Source organism: Podarcis melisellensis (genome assembly GCF_964234715.1).
Source record: "Podarcis melisellensis genome assembly, chromosome: 17".
Classification (NCBI taxonomy): domain Eukaryota; kingdom Metazoa; phylum Chordata; class Lepidosauria; order Squamata; family Lacertidae; genus Podarcis; species Podarcis melisellensis.
In genome coordinates this window covers 26,557,779-26,577,508 of record NC_138534.1, presented here as the reverse complement: position 1 = coordinate 26,577,508, position 19,730 = coordinate 26,557,779, and the positions used below count along the sequence as shown (strand labels likewise).

The 19,730-nt window shown below is 45.5% G+C and overlaps 1 protein-coding gene across 4 annotated transcripts in view; it reads left to right on the top strand.

Moving 5' to 3' along the window:
• The first annotated feature begins 1,449 nt into the window (after positions 1-1,449).
• Positions 1,450-19,730, top strand: part of PALM2AKAP2 (PALM2 and AKAP2 fusion) — a 206,691-nt gene continuing 188,410 nt past the window's right edge. Inside the window, exon 1 of one of the 4 annotated variants that reach the window (XM_081893802.1) lies at positions 1,450-1,881. In XM_081893802.1, coding sequence (XP_081749928.1) covers positions 1,837-1,881 — 45 coding nt within the window. In that variant the 5' untranslated portion in view covers positions 1,450-1,836. The remainder of the gene's footprint in view (positions 1,882-19,730) is intronic. The other 3 variants (XM_081893799.1, XM_081893801.1, XM_081893803.1) reach the window with 3 other exon arrangements.

The following is a 19,730-nucleotide window of genomic DNA, read 5'->3' as shown; positions in this document are numbered from 1 at the left end:
TTCAGCGGGTGCAGAAATCAGTGGCCAGGTTGCTCACTGGGGCAAGATGGTTTGAGCATATAACACTGATCCTAGTCTGACTGCACTGGTTACCAGATAGTTTCTGGGCCCAATTCAAAGTGCTGGTTTTGACATATAAAGGCTTACTCAGCTCAGGACCACAGTACCTCAAGGACTCCCTCTCCCTGTTCCAGACTCTGCCTTCATCATCTGAGACCCTTCTACATGTGCCTCCTCTACATGAGGTCCAGAAGGTGGCAACACAAGAACGGGCCTTTTCTGCACTGGCTTCCCGCTTGTGGAATACCCCCCCATGGAAATTTACCTGGCGCCTTCATCACATATCTTTAAGTGCCAGGTGAAAACATTTCTCTATAATCAGGGCTTTGGCAGATTAAACAATCCATAGCCTTTTAAATGTGTTTGTGTGAGTAGAGTTATTTGTTTATCTCTGATTAAATTTTATTATGTATTTTGTGTTCCCATTTTGTATTTTTATGTTGTGAACCTCTCTGTGATCTTCGGGTGAAGGCTGTTAAGATAATAATAATAATAATAATAATAATAATAATAATAATAATAATAATAGGAGAGAGCAGCAAGAAAGAATAATTTCGCTTAAATAAACCACACGTTATATGGAGTGCCATGTTCCCTGCCCCCCCCCCCCCCGCTCTGAGTGTTTTCCTTTTCAACCCAAAATAGCCATGGCCAAGTTGTGTCTAAGTGGCTGGGCAGCAGGAGGTTGTTTAACCCTTTCCCCTCTGATCGTTTTTCAACTCAAAGTTGCTCTCCCCAAGTTGATTTTTAAAAACAAAAAAACTGTAGCAGGAAAGAGATGAGTTCCCCATATTTCTCCCTGGATCCACAGGTAAGGGGGGAAATCAGCAAGCGGAGAGAGCAATTTTGAGCTGGGAAGGGGGGGGACAGTAGGAGAAGGGGTTAAGCTGCCCAGATATATAGCCTGCTGCAGGCTGTTTTGGCTTAAAAAATGAACAGAGGAAAGAATCACAGAACTCCACTTAAGCGTCAGTATATAGCAAGCAGCAGTTAGACTGGGCATTCCTGCCTTTTTTCTCTCTTCCTTTCCAAATTCACCCATATTGTAACAGTTTAGAGAGATTCCAAATGGCTCAATAGCTGTTGAGTGGCAGAATGCCACATTCTACTATTATTATTATTATAACTCCACCTTTCCCTCCACCTCCTCCCTGAATCTCCCTTGCAAAGCTGTGCTGTGTGCTGTAGCTGGGCTGGCTCCCCCCCCCCTCTCTCTCTCTCTCTCTCTCTCTCTCCTCCCTTGCCGTTTCATGCAGGTTCTGATTACTATGTACGCTGCTGATGTCAAGCCTCCTTGGGTTGACCCAGCACTCCAGAGGAGGAGCGAAGGCGCTGCGAAACGGCAAGAGCTTCCCCCCCACCCCAGACACCAACAAAAAATTACAGCCATGCGAGCCATCCCCTTGGACTCAGCTGCTTTCAGAGCACATACATACATACTTGTGTGACAGCAACAGTGCATAGAAGCAGCAGCGACAGCAGCAATGAAATGCAGCTAGCAGCAGCCTTACAGCTGGGAGGCAAGAGGCAGGCAGGCACCAGTCTGGTCCCCGTGGTTGGAATTATCTTCCCCTGAGCCTGTCTGCAGTGTCTCTCCAGCTGTGCCTGCTTTTTTTATATTATTATTATCATTGTTATTACGGCTAGGATCCTGCTCGGCGTTTCTTTCCAAATACTCTTGTGGCTTAACTCGGGCGTGCGACTCCCTGGGTGACTGCAGTGTCTTCTCCCCTCCTCCTCCCTCTCTCCTCTTCTGCTGCATCCTCCTCTCCCAGGATGGCGGAGGCTGAATTGCACAGGGAAAGGCTACAAGCTATTGCAGTAAGTCTGCTTCATTTTCCTTGGCTCTTTTGTCTGTGGATGGGGGAAAGAGAGAGAGAGAGATTGTGTGATGAGAGAGCAGAAGAAGAAGGAAAGGGTGCTCAGGATTCCAGCACATGCGTCGGACGCAAATGGCAAGCTTTAGATATGCAGGCTCTGGTGAAGTTGTGCTGAGTTCATCTTTCTTGCATTTGTTTACTCCATTGCTTTGTAGCAAACAGATGCCTTGACTTGTAGAGCATGATAGATCAGGTTCTGATGGATTTGTACGTCCCAGACACCGGCTTTCTTATCATGTATCACGGCATGCTTGAAACACCCGTGGAACAGCAAAGGAAAAGCAGGAGAGGGAAATACTATTCACTTCCAGCACAAAAATATCAGTGCACTGTGGAAATGGTTGGCAGATGGCTTGGAATCGGAACAGTGGTCATTCAGGGGGGACTGGCTTATTTTATGTTCAAGACAGGTGCAGGGCGTTGTTGTTTTTTCTGGATCAAAGCCTGCAGCATTTTGGCTCAAACAAAAACTGTACCACTGCTGTAGTCATGGTCAGAATTTTTCAGCAAAGTCAAATATAAATCGTATTAATGGTCAGTTTTCAGTGCAACCATAGGCACGCCTTCCCAGAAGTAAGTCCCACTGAGTTCAGCTCCCTAGTGAGCATGTGTAGGATTGCAGACTAAATAGCTGATCTTCTTGACTGTGAATTGTAACCTCATCTGTTCAGCCTAGTAGTTTTCATCGGATGTGTTAGGTCAAGTCAAGACATGCGCTTACGGGAGTTCCGAGGGTTTGTTGCTTTTCGGTAGCAAAGACGCCTTTCACAACAGTCCTCGCAACCATTTTTTAACATCCCAAAGGTCCCATAAGTGGGAACCCGACATGCCCACATGAGCTGTAAATGCTTCAGCACATTTCAAGATTCTGGAAAGCACATGCCCAGCACATGCCCTCCTGGCCAGAGGGAACCACAATATGGTGTGAACCAGGAAGTGATGGGTCACAATCTTAACATGTATTGGAACATTCCCAGGTCCATTTCCCATGATGAAAAACAATTCTAATAGAAAATGCAGCCTTGTATATCTTCTCCACAAAAGCACCACTACGTGACTCACTTTTCATTCAGCCTCAAGTGCAAGTTTCTTCACTGACGTTAATGTGAATGGCCCTGTTTGTTTTCTACAAGCGATCATCTCTTGGGGAGGGGAAGAGTAATCAAAGGCGGAGAGTTTGGGCTCCCCTCTTCATTAAGGACCACAAGTCCCTTTTTATGTGCCCCAGGAAACATCAGGCAAGAGCGGCGAAGGTCACTGAAAGGAGATGTGAGCCCACAGTGTGGTGAAATAGCCCCTGAAAGCATTGTTTTCTGCTTAGGCATTTGAAGTCTAAGTTGTACTGCATCACAGTGATTCCGATCTATTTCTGCAGAATCCCAGACAGTGAAATTAATGATCTGACTCAGTACAGTATTTTGAAACTGGACTGGAATTTTCATTTTTTTTTAAATTGTCTTTGTCTTAAAATTATTCCTAGGGGGAAACTTTAACTTGAATCAAAATGATTGCAATACTCCCAGAGAGCCACACTGTTGTGCCTTCTGCTCATCGGCTATCCCTTCCTGACCTTGTCCTTGAGGTAGCCCATGAGCTTCATCCAACTAACAGTAGGGAGGCTTTCCTCTGCACTTTGTGGAGCTGATATGCTAAATGAAGCAAAGCTTCAGGCTCAGAAGGGCTTGTCTCCGTACATGCAGACGTCTGTGTGTCTCAGGTCTGAAGCGAGAAGGCAGAAAATGACTCAGGCCCCTTGATTTTCAGGAACTCTGCCAGAGTGTTGCCAATGATCAACAGATGTTGTGTTTTACTTAGAGCTGCCCCCAGATGGATTCTATATTTCCTTTGTAGACATAGGAATGGCTTCTGCTCTCGTTGCTCTGAGAAGCTGTTTTTCTTAGGTCAGTCAGTTAATCCACTAATGCATGCCTTTTAAATTTAAAAATCTGCAGGTCTACTATGCATTAAATCCTTTGAAATTCTTCCCGGAAAACATCAAAAAGGTTCCACTGGTTGGGGAACAACAACAAAAAAATGTCTGGTGATTTAAAGTGTTTAATATTTTAGCTTTTAAGAAGTAGGTAAGTGTGTGTGCTTTTTCCTTCTAAAACTCGACGCCAAGTCTCCAAGCCTTATGCATAGGGAACTCACTGTGCATTGAATTAACTTGTTCAATGTACTTTAATAAGGCACTAACAGGTCGGTCTTAAGGTTTGCTGTGAACAGATAAGCAAAGACCGAGGGCTCCTCCAGACAATCTGTTTACTGAGCATTCATCCTGATTTGCTTGCGCAAAGCTTATGCTTAGAGTCTATCTGGTCTTTATTGTGCATTTCTTCTGATTTGTTTGTACAACGAGCATTCGTACATTTCCCTGCAAGGTGTTTACACATCTTCCTGCTAACCATTAATTCATTCCACCCTTTTGAATGCATTTCCCCATTGCCCTTAAGAGCAAAAACTGTGCTTCCTTTTAAAAATTCATTTGATTTGCTAGAGCGGCAGAGCACTGTAGTCCATTTAATTGCACAAACCCAAATTTCTCAGTACACATTTGAATCCCTCCCACAAAATACTGATAGGCTGGAGATGCCTCAGATGTCACAAGACAGAACACTACTGGTTGGTGGTGGTTGTGGGTGGTTATTAGTGGGAATCAGTAGATGGGAAGCCGTCCTTTTGACTCTCCCTCCCCCCGGCACAATTCAAATCACGTTGCTCACACTGAACTTATCTTGAAATGAATGGGATCCGAGGCCTAGTTCTGCCTGTAGTCCAGTTCAAATAGCTGTGAGCAGTGTCTTCTTAGAGAGGTGGGTAAGCAGTTATGTGACTGCCTCTTCTCTCATACACATAATATGGTCCTTTCCCCATTCACAAATTGGTGGGTGCTAAAGTTCAAGGGAAGGATCAACCATTCATGTATGTCACTTTTCCATAAGACAGTATCCAAGACAGGTCACATCAAGGGAACTGCATTAAGCATTCAAAATCATAGTACGAACAATTACACACAAATATGATATCAGTAAGGAAATACAAGAATATCAGCCACGCAACCAAACAATCCATTCAACTAGGTATGAAACCTTACAAATAAACTAACTTATTCCAAGCTTAAAGCCAAACAGAACAGAGCATAAAGCCAGATATGAAAATACCCTAGGCAGAGGGCCAACTAGCTCCACAAAAGCAGCATAAAACCATCCACGGTTAACCTACAAGTATTTGTTGGGAATCACCCCTCTCATTTGCTGCATCCTTACCTGCAGTTCTCACCTGGGTCTGCTCTCTCAGTCCCTTCCTCATTTCTCACCTAGGAAATACTGTTCCTCTTCCATGCCCCATATTCACTCACATTTTCAACATCTGACTTTCAATGTCTCCCATGCACCCTTTCCAAAACTGTCTTCCAGGCAACAGGCTTCATGAAGCTTCAGGGCAGTGGGGAAGGGCAAGGCAGAGGCATAAGAGCCTGCAGAAGGTGGAGCTGTCCCTCATAGTCTCAAATCACCCAAGGCCTGATTGGGTTGGCGTTCTTTGACAAAGGCCATTGATGATCCATATTTAATTTATCTACTCTTCATTTCTATGCCTATTTATGCTGGCCCACAGTATGCAATTCAATTCTAATACAGTACAGTAGCTATGCACTTTCTTTCTAGCTTCCCCAGAAGCTCAGTGGTAGAGGATCTTGCCCAGGGTCAATTCTTAGTGTCTCCAGGTAGAGCTGGAAAAATCTCCAGCCTAAAACCCTAGAGCAGCCCTTCTCAACCTGTGGGTCCCAGATGTTGTTGAACTACAACTCCCATCACCCCCAGCTAGCAAGGCCAGAGCTCAGGGATGATGGAAGTTGTAGTCCAACAACACCTGGGGACCCACAGGTTGAGAACTGCTGCCCTAGAGACTCAGTATGGACAATATTGAGCTAATGGGACTAATGGCCTGACACAATATGAGGCAATTTCTGAAGTTCCTAACAAGATTAGGAAAACCTCTATGGATTTTGCTGATGCCTTCTCAGTTCAATTACTGTGCATGCTGGTGTCCTTTCAAAGCAGGGGGGGGCAAAACAAGGGGTTTTTTCTCAGCCTGAACTCACCAGAACTCAGTTCCAGCACCTCTCAGGTGGGATCCAGCACTTCTCAGGTGGGCACCATAGTCATTCTAAGAGAATGGTGAGTTCCGGCACTTCTTTGTCCTGGACCTCAGTGTCCGGGCTGAACAATGGAGGTGGAGACGCTCCAGTATACCTGAAGGAGCTTCTCTACCCCCATCATTCAGCCCAGACACTGAGGTCCAGCTCCAAGGGCCTTCTGGCAGTTCCCTCATTGCGAGAAGTAAGGTTACAGGGAACCAGGCAGAGGGCCTTCTCGGTAGTGGTGCCTGCCCTGTGGAATGCCATCACATCAGATGTCAAGGAAATAAACAACTATCAGACTTTTAGAAGACATCTGAAGGAAGCCCTGTTTAGGGAAGTTTTAAATGTTTTATGCTTTATTGTGTTTTTAATATTCTGTTGGGAACCACCCAAAGCAGGGTATAAAATTATTATTATTATTATTGAAAAATGAGGTTAAACAAAAACACAACCACGAATGATGCAGTCTTATAGCCACTTATCTGGGTGTTAGCTCCATTAACCACATTTCCTAGTCTACTCAAAAACTTATATAGGCTTGTACTGGAAAACTTTACTGCCATCTTTGAAGCAGTAACTGCAACAGGGTGGTAGTGTGACATTCCCCTAGTTTTCAGGACACTGACAATGTATTCTCCAAATCTATTTCATCAAAAGTTAGGAAATGGGGAAGGGAATTGCCCTGTAAATCGACTGAGCATCTTCATGCCCTCTGCCACTGCTTCTTGTGAGCAATGGGCATGGGCATTGTTTGGTCATTTCTCTTGTAGGGACCAAACTATATTTTGTGGTTGCCTGAGTGGAAGGAAGAATAATTCCTATGGCCTTTTAAACCCAAAGCAATATGGCTTCAGTCTGCTCAGAGGTTTGGAATGTTAGAAATCATCCCCCCAGGAGGTGGATTTCGTGTGCAGATGGCAAACTGATGGCAGGGTGGACAGGTTCAGCCCCATGGCTTTGCAATTTATGGATGGCTTGGTGACCCCGTGAGTAATGTGTATCAGCAGTTATATAAGAATATTCTGCACTGGGTCCTTTTTTGAAGGATTCTCACAGGAATCAGGGTAGAAGCTGGTGCAGCTCCTCCTCTGATCTTTCTCTGGTTTGTGTTCCACTTCCTTGGGTCCCATCCCCCCACAAACACACCTGGAATTATTAAAGAGGTATAAAGGTAAAGGGACCCCTGACCATTAGGTCCAGTTGTGGATGACTCTGGGGTTGTGGCACTCATCTCGCTTTATTGGCCGAGGGAGCCAGCGTACAGCTTCCGGGTCATGTGGCCAGCATGACTAAGCCGCTTCTGGCAAACCAGAGCAGCGCACGGAAATGCCGTTTACCTTCCTGCCGGAGCAGTACCTATTTATCTACTTGCACTTTGATGTGCTTTCGAACTGCTAGGTTGGCAGGAGCAGGGACCGAGGAACGGGAGCTCACCCCATCGCGGGGATTCGAACCACCAATCTTCTAATAGGCAAGCCCTAGGCTCTGTGGTTTAACCCACAGCGCCACCCGCGTCCCTTATTATAGAGGTATACACAGTGCTATTTTTCGAGAAAAAGAGGTGACAGAACTCACCATGAACCATGCACACTGCCTTACCCCTGTGATTGAGGGGGCCTGGGGCTGTGCGACGTCAGCATGCCATGCTTGCATGTTCCACAGTGTGCACACATGATGTCAGCACACCCTGCAGCATGTGTGCATGGCATAAGCATGCCACACAATGTGCTTGGGGCATTGCACATGCCCCGCAACGTGCTGACATCACTCGCACACACTTTGGGGCATGCTGACATGTCATTTGGATTCCCCATGGCTTGCACACATGACATAAGTATGCCTCACGGCATGCGCACATGGCTGCTGTGGAACTTTGGGTGGGGGGCGCAGCCCATTCATCAGTAATTGGGAGCCCTGCCACTCAGCTCTCTTGAAGTGGCATTGGTGCCCACCTGAGAGGTCCAGCTGGGGGGGGGGGGAGCCCTAAGTATGCATTTAGTGCAATAAGACTGGACAAACTTTTATTTTTCTACACTTGTGCCCAGCTCTTTTTGCAGAGCTTGCCTATGGTTCTCAGGTAGACCCCAGGCAATGCTCAAAACCAGACCCACTTAGCTTCAGACGTAGAACTCTTGTCACATGCCTTCAGACCAATCTTTGGGCTCTTTAAATTGTGTGTATTATGGTATTATGAATTAAATCGTTATAACAAAAGGGGGGGAAACCACTATGTAAAACCGCATAGAAAAGTTTTGTGCTCTACAGCGCCATCAGGTGTTGAATGTTTATAACACATTCAAAATGTTTTTTGACTAATGTAGCTGAGTCCCCAGAATGCTACTTTACCTGGCATACCTGCAAACCAAGGAATGATAAAGAGAAAGTTCCAAGGAGTTTTGGAGAACATATTTCTTATAAGCAGTAGAACTCCATCACCCAATGGCTTTTATTCTGTCGCTCAGTAGTCCCCATTGTGCTGTGCTTGTAGCTGCTCCTGTTCTAAGTGTGCTGCAAATTCAGTTGCCTATAAGCTGCATACCTCAATTGCACAACACCTGAGTGAATTGATGCCTCGTGAGGCGAGAGCAATCTTTGTGAATGAAAAGAGGGCCTGGCTCCGTGGGCCTCAAATCCAGATACCTCTTGGTATCCTTTACCAGGGTGGAGCCTTTCTGATGTGAAGCCGCCAGTCTGACTATGGTGCCCTTACCCAATTGATCAGTTTTGGAGGGGCGAATAACTACTTTGTTAGTTATTAGAGGTTGTTGTTGTTGTTTAGTCATTTAGTGGTGACTGACTCTTTGTGACCCCATGGACCAGAGCACGCCAGGCACTCCTGTCTTCCACTGCCTCCCACAGTTTGGTCAAACCCATGCTGGTAGCTTCAAGAACACTATCCATCCATCTCGTCCTCTGTCGTCCCCTTCTTCTTGTGCCCTCCATCTTTCCCAACATCAGGGTCTTTTCCAGGGAGTCTTCTCTTCTCATGAGGTGGCCAAAGTATTGGAGCCTCAGCTTCAGGATCTGTCCTTCCAGTGAGCACTCAAGGCTGATTTCCTTAAGAATGGAGAGGTTTGATCTTCTTGCAATCCATGAGACTCTCAAGAGTCTCCTCCAGCACCATAATTCAAAAGCATCAATTCTTTGGCGATCAGCCTTCTTTACGGTCCAGCTCTCACTTCCATACATCACTACTGGTTCAGAGGTACTCAGGGTTATATCTCGCAGCAAGATGCCTATATAATTAAGATCTTGGAGCGGAGAGTAAAAGCAAGATGTCCATCTAATTTACAGCTGAAATCAGCATTTTTGCAGCATTACTGCCACACACACCCTTTTTTTAAAAAGGACATTTAAATGGTATAAACAAGAATGATTTCTGAACAGAAATAAGCCTGGACATGGGCAGAACATGGACTCCCAATACTGGAATCGCACTAACAGATTGATCATTAGAGGCTGTAGGTCAAAGGATGAGCTGCCTTGATTAAATCATCTGTCATGTTGCCGCGGTCAACAGAGACAGATGTTTAATATATGCAAGAGGTACCTTGCAAGACTGCCGTGAAAGTTTCAGCAGTAGTAGAGAGCATGCTCCGGATCAAGAGCTGTTAACTTATGTAGATTTATAGCCAGCCTCGCCACCGAAGGCTTGGCAGAGGTAACAACAGATTAAAGATCTGTATAACATAAACTGGGCTTAAATTATTTAACAGACAAAGCACCACAATCCCCAACCCTCTGCTATCTCAGGGTCACATCATACATCAGCCTTTTTTGAGCAAGTTATTCTTAAAACATCTCCCTGAAAATGTAATGGGAATGAGACAAACACTGGGAGAAACTAACTTACAGGGACGCTCAATACTACAGGTCAGGCATCAGATGACACGTACAAAGACCATAGAAACCTAGAATTGTTGAGTTGGAAAGGACCCCAAGGGTTATCTCGTCCAACCCCCTGCAATGCAGGAATCTCAGCTAAAGCATCCAGGACAGGTGGCCATCCAACCTCTGGTTGAAAAGCTCCAATTAGGAGAGTCCACCACCTCTTGCGTGAGTCTGTTTCACCGTCAAACAGCTCTTACTGACAAAAAGGTCTTCCTGATGTTGAGTTGGAATCTCCTTTCTTGTAAGTTGAAGCCATTACAGTGGTACCTCAGGTTAAGAGCTTAATTCGTTCTGGAGTTCCGTTTTTAACCTGAAACTGTTTCTAACCTGAGGTACCACTTTAGCTAATGAGGCCTCCCACTGCCACAGAGCTGCCGCTGCACGATTTCTGTTCTCATCCTGAAGTAAAGTTCATAACCCGAGGTACTATTTCTGGGTTAGCAGAGTCTGTAACCTGAAGCGTCTGTAACTGGAAGCGTCTGTAACCCGAGGTACCACTGTAGTTCAGGTCCTAGCCAAGGCTTCCTCAACCTCGGCCCTCCAGATGTTTTTGGCCTACAACTCCCATGATGCCTAGTTAGCAGAACCTGTGGTCAGGGATGATGGGAATTGTAGTCTCAAAACATCTGGAGGGCCGAGCTTGGGGAAGGCTAGCCTGGAGACTGGGGAGCATATAACAAAGATAAACAAACCAATCCTAACATTTCCTTAAAAGTATTTACTGCTGAGACTAGACAATACATTTACCATATGATCATCTCTCTCATATATATATATATATATACACGCATTAAATTACAGGAAAGTGCTTTACAAAATTGGGCACACCAGTCAAAACTATGTGCGATAATGTGTTTATTCTGACATTAAAATTATGGCATTTTTTGTGAGGATTTTCAAAAATATAGCAAATTGTGCAGAAATGCAATTGAATATGGGGGGAAATAGGAAGCTGGAGCATCAGAATTGAGTGGTTTGCCCATCCCTACCTCCAACTATGAATAAATTGAAGCTAAGGTTCTTTTCATCCAGCAAAATCTTCTAGAATGACAAAATAATGTATTAAAGCCTGCCTCTTATTGCAGATCAGCTGCAGATCGCTCACCAATGTGTTTCCTATCACGAGTGCTTTGTTGCTGGAGTCTTAGCTATGTTTAAATCTATTGCTCTGCATAGTGAATTGCTGGAATACCAGCCTTTCCATTGCCAAGCCAAAAATATTTCGCCAGCTGACAATAAGACTTCCCTTGTCTTCTAGGAAAGGATAGCAGGATCAATAACTGCACTGTTGCCTTTTGAGGAATCCTGTTCCATGGCAGTGCGGATCTTGTGTGTGACCTTGGGTAATCCACTGAGTTGCTTTGCAGTTTTAAAGTCCTCCTCTGTAAACCTTTGAAAATGAGTTCTTAACATCGCAGGGTAAAATGTCTTTGAGTATGGAAAGATGCTCAAATCTTATAGTAACATGAGCCATTAAGTAGCCATCTCCTCAGAATCACAAAGCATCCATTGCTGCAGAACGAATAGCAATGTTTACTCCAGTATTTTCCAAATTCAGTTAAGCTGCTGGAGATTTTAAAAATTCAAAAACCAAATTATTTCAATAGTCATGATTTCAATAGCATTTGTAGGGTGCTCTACTGCCTTTGCAAAGTTCATAATCTCAAAGTAAGTAAGTATAAAGTAACTGTGCTTATCCCATGTCACAGTAGAAGGCTGTGGCAAAGGTGGCACATTAATTCAAGCCCAACCAAATATTAGCTGGAACTAGCACTATAACTGTGCACCTTTAGAATAGTTCTGGGATGCCAGCATAGGCTGGATCTACACACAGGAAAAAATTAAGTCATAAATTAAATTGTTATAACCAAAAGGGGGGAAAACTCTACGTAAAATTGCATAGACAAAGTTTTGTGCTCTATAGCACCATCTGTGACATGTTTATAATGCAGTTATAATTATATAATCGACTGGGTGTAGCTGAGTCCATCATCTAGATCAGGCATAGGCAAACTTGGCCCTCCAGATGTTCTGGGACTACAACTCCCATCAGCCCTAGCTAGCAGGACCAGTGGTCAGGGATGATAGGAGTTGTATATGGAGGGCTGAGTTTGCCTATGCCTGGTTTAGATCCTGTCAGTTCTACCCATGAGGACCACCTGCTTCTGCTGTCCTGGTCTGTTCCTTACCTGTAGGACTTGCACCAGAGATCAGCCAGGTCAGGCACTGGCCAAGGGTCTTGATGGCTCAGAAGGGGCCCCTCACCAGCCTGGCTGAGAAATTCATAGATCCTTGCGCTATGGCACTGAATTGTGAGTAAATTAAAGTAGCAGTTGGCAGCTGTAGATAAAAAGTGTGTTTGGCTTCCATTCAAAAGCGGTATTGCCACTCACCCAACATAAAAATACAATGGGAGGGCAGTGAGGAGGAAAATTATAGCTGCCAACATTGCAGCAGTGTCAAAAGAAAAAGGAAAGTATAGCCACATTTTGTGTGTGTGTGTGTTGTGTGTTGAAGGAGTGGCGATGTATTGACAACACTGTGTCGTAGGCCACCTGAAATGTAGTGCCAGCCCATATATCTGCATCAGGCCTTCTGGGGTTTTCCTAGCCCATTCTAGCGCATCAAACTTGATCATCCCTTATCTGCCTGATTTTCCCATGACTCTTACCCTGGACTTTCCATGTTCTGTCTTCGTCCAATCAGATTCTGCTATGACTCTGCTTAATCTTGCTTTGGCCTGTCCTTGTCCAGTGTAGACCAGTGTTTTTTTAAAAATAGTTAGCCATTCTAGCTAGCTAATGGCCTCTCTTTTCTTGTTGTAAATCTAGAAGTGTGAGATCCATTACTCCGAACAATTTCCTGCTTCTCATGTTTAATTTCTGACCCTATGTCATGGGCGAGTTTATTTTTGCTGTGTGATAATTTAGAATTTCCTTGTCTAAAACAAATAAAGGGCCTTTTGTGTTTGTGCTTTGAAGGAGTAGCTAATGTAATCTGTCAAAGCCTTCCTTTGAGGTCTACTGAGATTGGAACGCTAATATCCTTTCCGTTTTTGGCAAATGCCTTCACATGCTTTTAGATATATTTCTTTTAAATAGCTGATCAGATTGTGCAATGCCACTATGGCCCTAGATACTACAGTTCCATTTGCTGTGTGTGGCTTTTGTTAAGGGTCTGGCATTGATTTCTTCTCTTAGGGTTCCAGAACGTCATAGCAAAATGCACCCCAGTGTTCCGATTTGCAAAAAAGAAAACAAGCACCCACACCCACACACCAACTCTGATAAAAATTAAGGGCCCCATTATCGCTTTTGTGTATTCATGAAGACCTCACTCCTGTTTCAGGCAGGCAGGTGATACCAAACCAATTAAATCCTAGTATGCCAGACACTTGGGTGGCGATGGGCAAAAAAGAAGAGAGAAAATGCAACACACACAAAAAGAAAGTCTAAAAGAGGGGACCTACCAGGTATGAGCCACTGTGGCTCATCAAGCCTGACACTCCGCCAAGTCTGTGCCATATGCATATGGCATATACAGTAGTACCTCAGGTTACATACACTTCAGGTTACATACACTTCAGGTTACAGATTCCACTAACCCAGAAATAGTGCTTCAGGTTAAGAACTTTGCTTCAGGATAAGAACAGAAAACGTGCTCTGGCAGCGCGGAGGCAGCAGGAGGCCCCATTAGCTAAAGTGGTGCTTCAGGTTAAGAACAGTTTCAGGTTAAGAACGGACCTCCGGAACAAATTAAGTACTTAACCCAAGGTACCACTGTAGATACAAATTTAGAAATGATTGCTGTAATTTAAATAGAAATAGAAGACATCATACTAATAGGGAACAAAAATGTGACTAGGTGTTCTGTGCTGCCTGCTCGTTTTACTGTCCAGTGCTAACTGTTGACCAAAGCCCCAAGTCTGCCTTTTTATGGGTTTTTGCCTTTAAACAGGACTTGATCAGATAGCCCTTCAAATCGATGGCACCTTAAAACAGAGGAATATCCTCTGACAGCTGCAGAGAAACATCCTCTGTGAAGTAGGACACAGGGTCCTCCTACTTGACACTGAGGCAACAATTGTCAGGAGCGAGCTGCCAGTAAAACACATTGTGCAAGTTGGAGTTGACTCTTTTTAGCAAAAACACAATCTGCACAGACTTGGTGGAGCGTCAGGCCTGATGAGCCACAGCAGCTCATACCTGGTAGGTATGGATCAGTTATTGAGACTGAAAGTCCTCACAGCCATCTCCTCTCCTGGGTTTTCCCCAAGCAATCAGAGACTGAGCCTGTGTGAAGTTAACCACTCTTTTCATGCCTCTTCTGGTTCTGGGAGAGGAGCTTGTGCCACTTCACCAGCCTGACTCATCTCTGCCTCTTGGCCTCCCTCCTCCCCTGTTTTAGCTTCTGCTTCTAACTGTGGACTTCTCTCTGCCACAGACTCCCATCTCCCCAAGCCCTGTTACCTCTTCAGCTTCTGACACTTCCTCCTCCCAGTCTTTTCCCTCTGACCCCTCATTGTTGTCCCACCACCAATTCATGGGCTCTGACCCTTCATCCATTGGGGCTTCCTAAACTAGTTTCCAGGAGCATTTTCAGGGAGAAGCAGCGGACAGGGTGCGGTGTTTAATACCTTTTCCAACACTTGGCTTGTGCCTTCCATTTGGAGTAGGAGTTGTGAACTGGTGGACCTCCAGATATTGCTGGACTACAATTCCCATCCTTGACCATTTGACCATGCTGGCTGGGGTCCAACTTATTCTGGAGGGTCACAGGTTCTCTGATTGCAAGAGGATGACATTGCTCTTTTTTTAAAAAAAACACCATTTCTGGTCTTGCCAAATCTTATTAGGAGAGCTTTCCCAGCACAAATTGATTTTTGCTTGAAAGCTCATGCTGCAGCTCCTGGTGGCATTATAATAGTCAGTGTTCTGCAATCAAAATCAAATCAGAGCACATTTAAAGAATTTGGTGTAAGCTCTTAAGAACCATTGTGAGTCTGGGCTTTGCATACTTGGTATTCTTTGGGTACAATACTCTAGTAATCAGGTAATTTCTCCCTTCAGGGAAAAATGAGCACATGTACTTAGTCAGAGTGGGTGGTTATTTCAAGAGGCAATTCTGGCCACATTAAAAACCATTTCTGCAGTTAAAAGCTATAGAAGAATTTCAGAGCAGCTTGCATAACAGAGCGTACAAAGTAGTAATTCTCCCTTCTTCTCTGTAGATTTGTGTCTTCACTCCATGTCAGTTTAGTTAGATATTAGATCAGTTGTTTTCATTACCTGTGCGAAACAATCAGACGAAAACTCTAATGGGTTTTAAAGATGGAGAATGCCACTACACATTTTACCATGTGGGTATCTATTGCTGAAAATGTAACTCAGGGCTGAGGAACTTTTCACCCTCCAGAAGTTGTTTGACTCTCCATTGCATGAGTGTTTTACATGTGAAGAAACAGAATGCTGGAATATGGATGTGATTTGCCGACACCGTAAGAGAAGAGGGGAAGCAGTGATCATAAACACAAGGCTCTTTCACACAAAGCTAAACCATAGTTTAGTGTTAACGTACAAATACAGCCATGATGTATGTTTGTATAGACTTGGCAAAAGAACTTGGTTATCGGTAGCTAACATAGGGACCTCCAGATGTTGCTGGAACACAACTCCCATCATCCTCGACCATTGGTTTTGCTGCCTGGGGCTGATGGGACCACCTAGGTTGGATTACTGCAATGCGTTATTCATAGGGCTGCCTCTGAAGACAGTTCGGAAGCTTTAGCTGGTGCATAATTTGGTGGCCAGGTTGCTCAACTGGGAAAAGACAGTATGACTATATCACACCGATCCTGGCCTGACTGCCAGTTCATTTCCAGACCCAATTCAAAGTGCTGGTTTTGACCTATAAAGCTTTCAATGGGGTGAAGGAAGGCGTCGTGACACCTGGGGCGGGTGTCATGACGTAGAGCGTATATGCAGCGTCGCTACATACAACGCATGCGCCACACGTAGTGACGCTGCACATGCGCTGTATAGCGGTTTGCCACCAGCACCACTCCAGCACTGTCTGGACAGTCCTGGGATCCCTCCATTGCCGCTGCAGCTTCAAACGGAGGATGCTCCAAAGGCAGCGGCGGCACAATGGCTGCTTGCGCCGCCACGAGCCTCCGCGGGGTGACTTCCTGTCACCCCCGCAGGCATGGAACCCGGGGAGTACCCATGCCCCCCGATTGCGACACCACTGTTCAGGACCGCAATACATCAAGGACTGACTCTCCCCATATATAAACTGTCCTAGACTCTGCGTTCATCATCTGAGGCCCTTCTCCGTGTTATTCCTCTACGTGAGGTCTGGAGGCTGGCAGCACAAGAATGGGCCTTTTCTGTTAGTGGTTGTCCATTTGTGGAATGCTCTGACACCTTCATTATATATATATGGAGGGCCGTCTTAACCATAGGCGCCTGGGGTGTGGAGCACCTGGGCACCAGGTTCTCAGGGCCGTCCGGGGCTCGAGAGTTGGAGTCCAGGGAAGATCCCACCCGTAGGTTGGAGCGCTGCCGTGGGCTCTTCTGCTGCAGGTGGCTCTGCACTGCGAATTCAGGGGTGAGTGAGCCAGCGAGGCTCTGAGTCGGCTGGCCAGCTCTGCCCTCCTGCACGCCTGGGAGTGGTGTAGGGCCATGGAGAGGCCTGCCCAGTGCACACTGCTTACACCACGAGGCGCCCAGCTTCGTTCCATCGCCATTGCCAATGCCTCGGGCTGGTTTGTTGCGCTGGGTTCTTTCTGTTTCCTGTTTTATTTTCCTGAGCAGAGATGTTGTCAGCTCCCTAAAAAAAAGGTTGCCAACTCTGGGCAATGGGTGGACAGATTTTTTCACCCTGGCACCACATATGCTTAAGACAGCCCTGTATATATGTTTAAACATTCCTCTTCAACCAGGCCTTTGGCTGATTAATATCCTACAGCCTTTTAAATGTATATGTGGGAAATGATCGTTATTGTTTTGTTATTTTGGTTTAATTATTTACTTGTGTTTTATCTAGTATTTTATTCTGTGAACTTCCCTGAGATCTCTTTATGGTAATTAATTAATTAATTAATGTAGGTAGGTAGGTAGGTAGGTAGGTAAAGGTAAACTGGACTGTTAAGTCCGAAGGCGACTATGGGGTTGCACACTCATCTCACTTTCAGGTTGAAGGAGCTGGTGTTTGTCCACAAACAGCTTTCTGGGTCATGTGGCCAGCATAACTAAACCACTTCTTGTGCAACAGAACACCGTGACGGAAACCAGAGCTCATGGAAAAGCTGTTTACCTTCCCGCCGCAGCGATACCTATTTATCTACTCACACTGGCGTGCTTTCAAACTGCTAGGTTGGCAGGAGCTGGGACAGAGCAACAGGAGCTCACCCCGTCGTGGGGATGCGAACTGCCGACCTTCTGATTGGCAGGCCCAAGAGATTTAGTGCTTTAGACTACAGCGCCACCCACATCCCTTAAATAACTAGCGTCCAGCAATATCTGGATGACACCACAAAAGCTATCCCTATATTACATGTTAGAGACACTATATGGATTACAACCAGACAGATACAAACAGGTGTCCGTATGCAAGGTGGAGCTATAGAGTCATAAAATACCTGCGTCATGCAGATCAGGTGTGTCTTAGCAAATTTGCTTCTCTTTTCCTCCTTGAGTAAGCTGACCTATTTCATCTCGAGGGCTTTTTTTGAAACCTCTGGTGTAGGAAACCGGACACTTTAAAGGTTTCTATGAGCTGTGAAACTTCTGGAATCCAAATTCTTTACTCTGGCCGACATCCTAGAAGGCTGTCTGTGCTTGGGCTTGACATTCTTGAAGTGTCAGGGCCCAAATAGCTTTATTCATTGGTCGCAGGAGATCCCAGCAGTCCACTTGGAATTGTATTGCCTCATAGTGGGTAGCGGTGACTTCCACTCTGTCTGGTGTTTTGACTTCTGGAGCCGAATGGCACAGCTGTAAAGCAGCTGTGTTTCATTTATGTTTGAGAACAAGGCCCTATTGTCCGTCTCAAATATAATTTACCCCCCTCCCTTTCTCCCACGCTCCTCATTCATTCTTATCCACCCTGCTTTCCTATACATTTTTGGCTGCTTACGGGAAAAGTAGCAACGGAGAGAGACGTTCGCACTACGAAGCCTGACATTCACATATTGTCAACATCTATCAGGAGGAAACTGCAGTCATGTCTGCATTTCTTTTGGCTCAAGCCAGAAATACAATGAATTGGCTCAGAAACTGACATAATTGAGAGTGGAGTCCTTTTCGTATGTTTTCTGTACATAGAATGCATATGTGATTGGGGGGGGGGTGTAGTGGCAGGATCTGCCCCACACCCAGTTACTTATCATCAATGTGGAAGCAAATACATGTACACTTGGATGCATGTATTATTGCATCAGGCACTGAAGTGCGCATGATCAGGGTTTGAAACTGTGCTCGGCCTGTGTGCATACAGCAAGACAGTGTGTTGACTGTGGTGAGGCCAAGCTATCAGGGATATGACTGAGGGGCCTGGGGCCAGCAAGCATGGTTCCAATCTACCCATCACATGAGGGCTATCAGGTGAGAGGGATCAAGTACCCAAATAAGGCTATTGTGCTATACAGTGGTACCTCGGGTTACATACGCTTCAGGTCGCATACGCTTCAGGTTACAGACTCTGTTAACCCGGAAATAGTCCCTTAGGTTAAGAACTTTGTTTCAGGATGAGAACAGAAATCGTGCTCTGGCAGCACGGCAGCAGCAGGAAGCCCCATTAGCTAAAGTGGTGCTTCAGATTAAGAACAGTTTCAGGTTAAGAAAGGAACTCCGGAATGAATTAAGTACTTAACCCGAGGTACCACTGTACTGTGAATGAAGTTCCTACTGCCTCACAGTGGCGGAGCTAGCTGCTTGGGCATCCGGAGTGGCGCACATGCCGTGCACCCAGAGGGCGGGGTGACCTGCCCAGGGAGAGCAATCGGCGCAGTGATTGGTATCCAGGGGGGCAATTGGTGCAGTGATCAGCGCCCAGGGGGGATTTTGTCAACCCCCTCAGGGATGACACCCAGGATGGGCCACCCCCACTCGCCCCCTTCCTACGCCCCTGCCGCCTCGCATCCCTGCCTTCAGCCATCATCTCACTAACTGACTTTAGGCAAGCCAATATCTCTCAGCGTCATATCTGCAATACACAGATGATAACACAGGGCTTTTCTGTACGTTGGTGAGATACTCTGATGGATAGCTGAGACAAATACTAAACAAGGCTTTGCAATTCATGTGTTATCAGAAGGGAGACCCATTGAGTTCAGTGGAATTTACTTTCAGGAAAGTGAATTCAGCAGGCGTGGACTTGGTCTTTCAAATTTCAGCAGTGCCCTGTGCAAGGCCAAAATGAATACAGTCGTACCTTGGTTTTTGAACAGCTGAGTTCCCGAACGTTTTGGCTCCTGAACACCACAAACCCGGAAGTGATTGTTCCAGTTTGAGAACTACTTTTGGAAGCCAAACATCCGACAGGGCTTCCATTGCTCCCAATTGGCTGCAGGAGCTTCCTGCAGCCAATCAGAAGCCGTGCTTTGGTTTTTGAATGTTTTGGAAGTCGAACTGACTTCTGGAATGGATTCCATTAGACTTTCAAGGTACAGCTGTAACTTTGTTTTGTTTTTATAAGGTATTAAAAATGATCCCTAATTAATGCTTTTTCTCAATAAACTGTTCTGGGGCTATGCG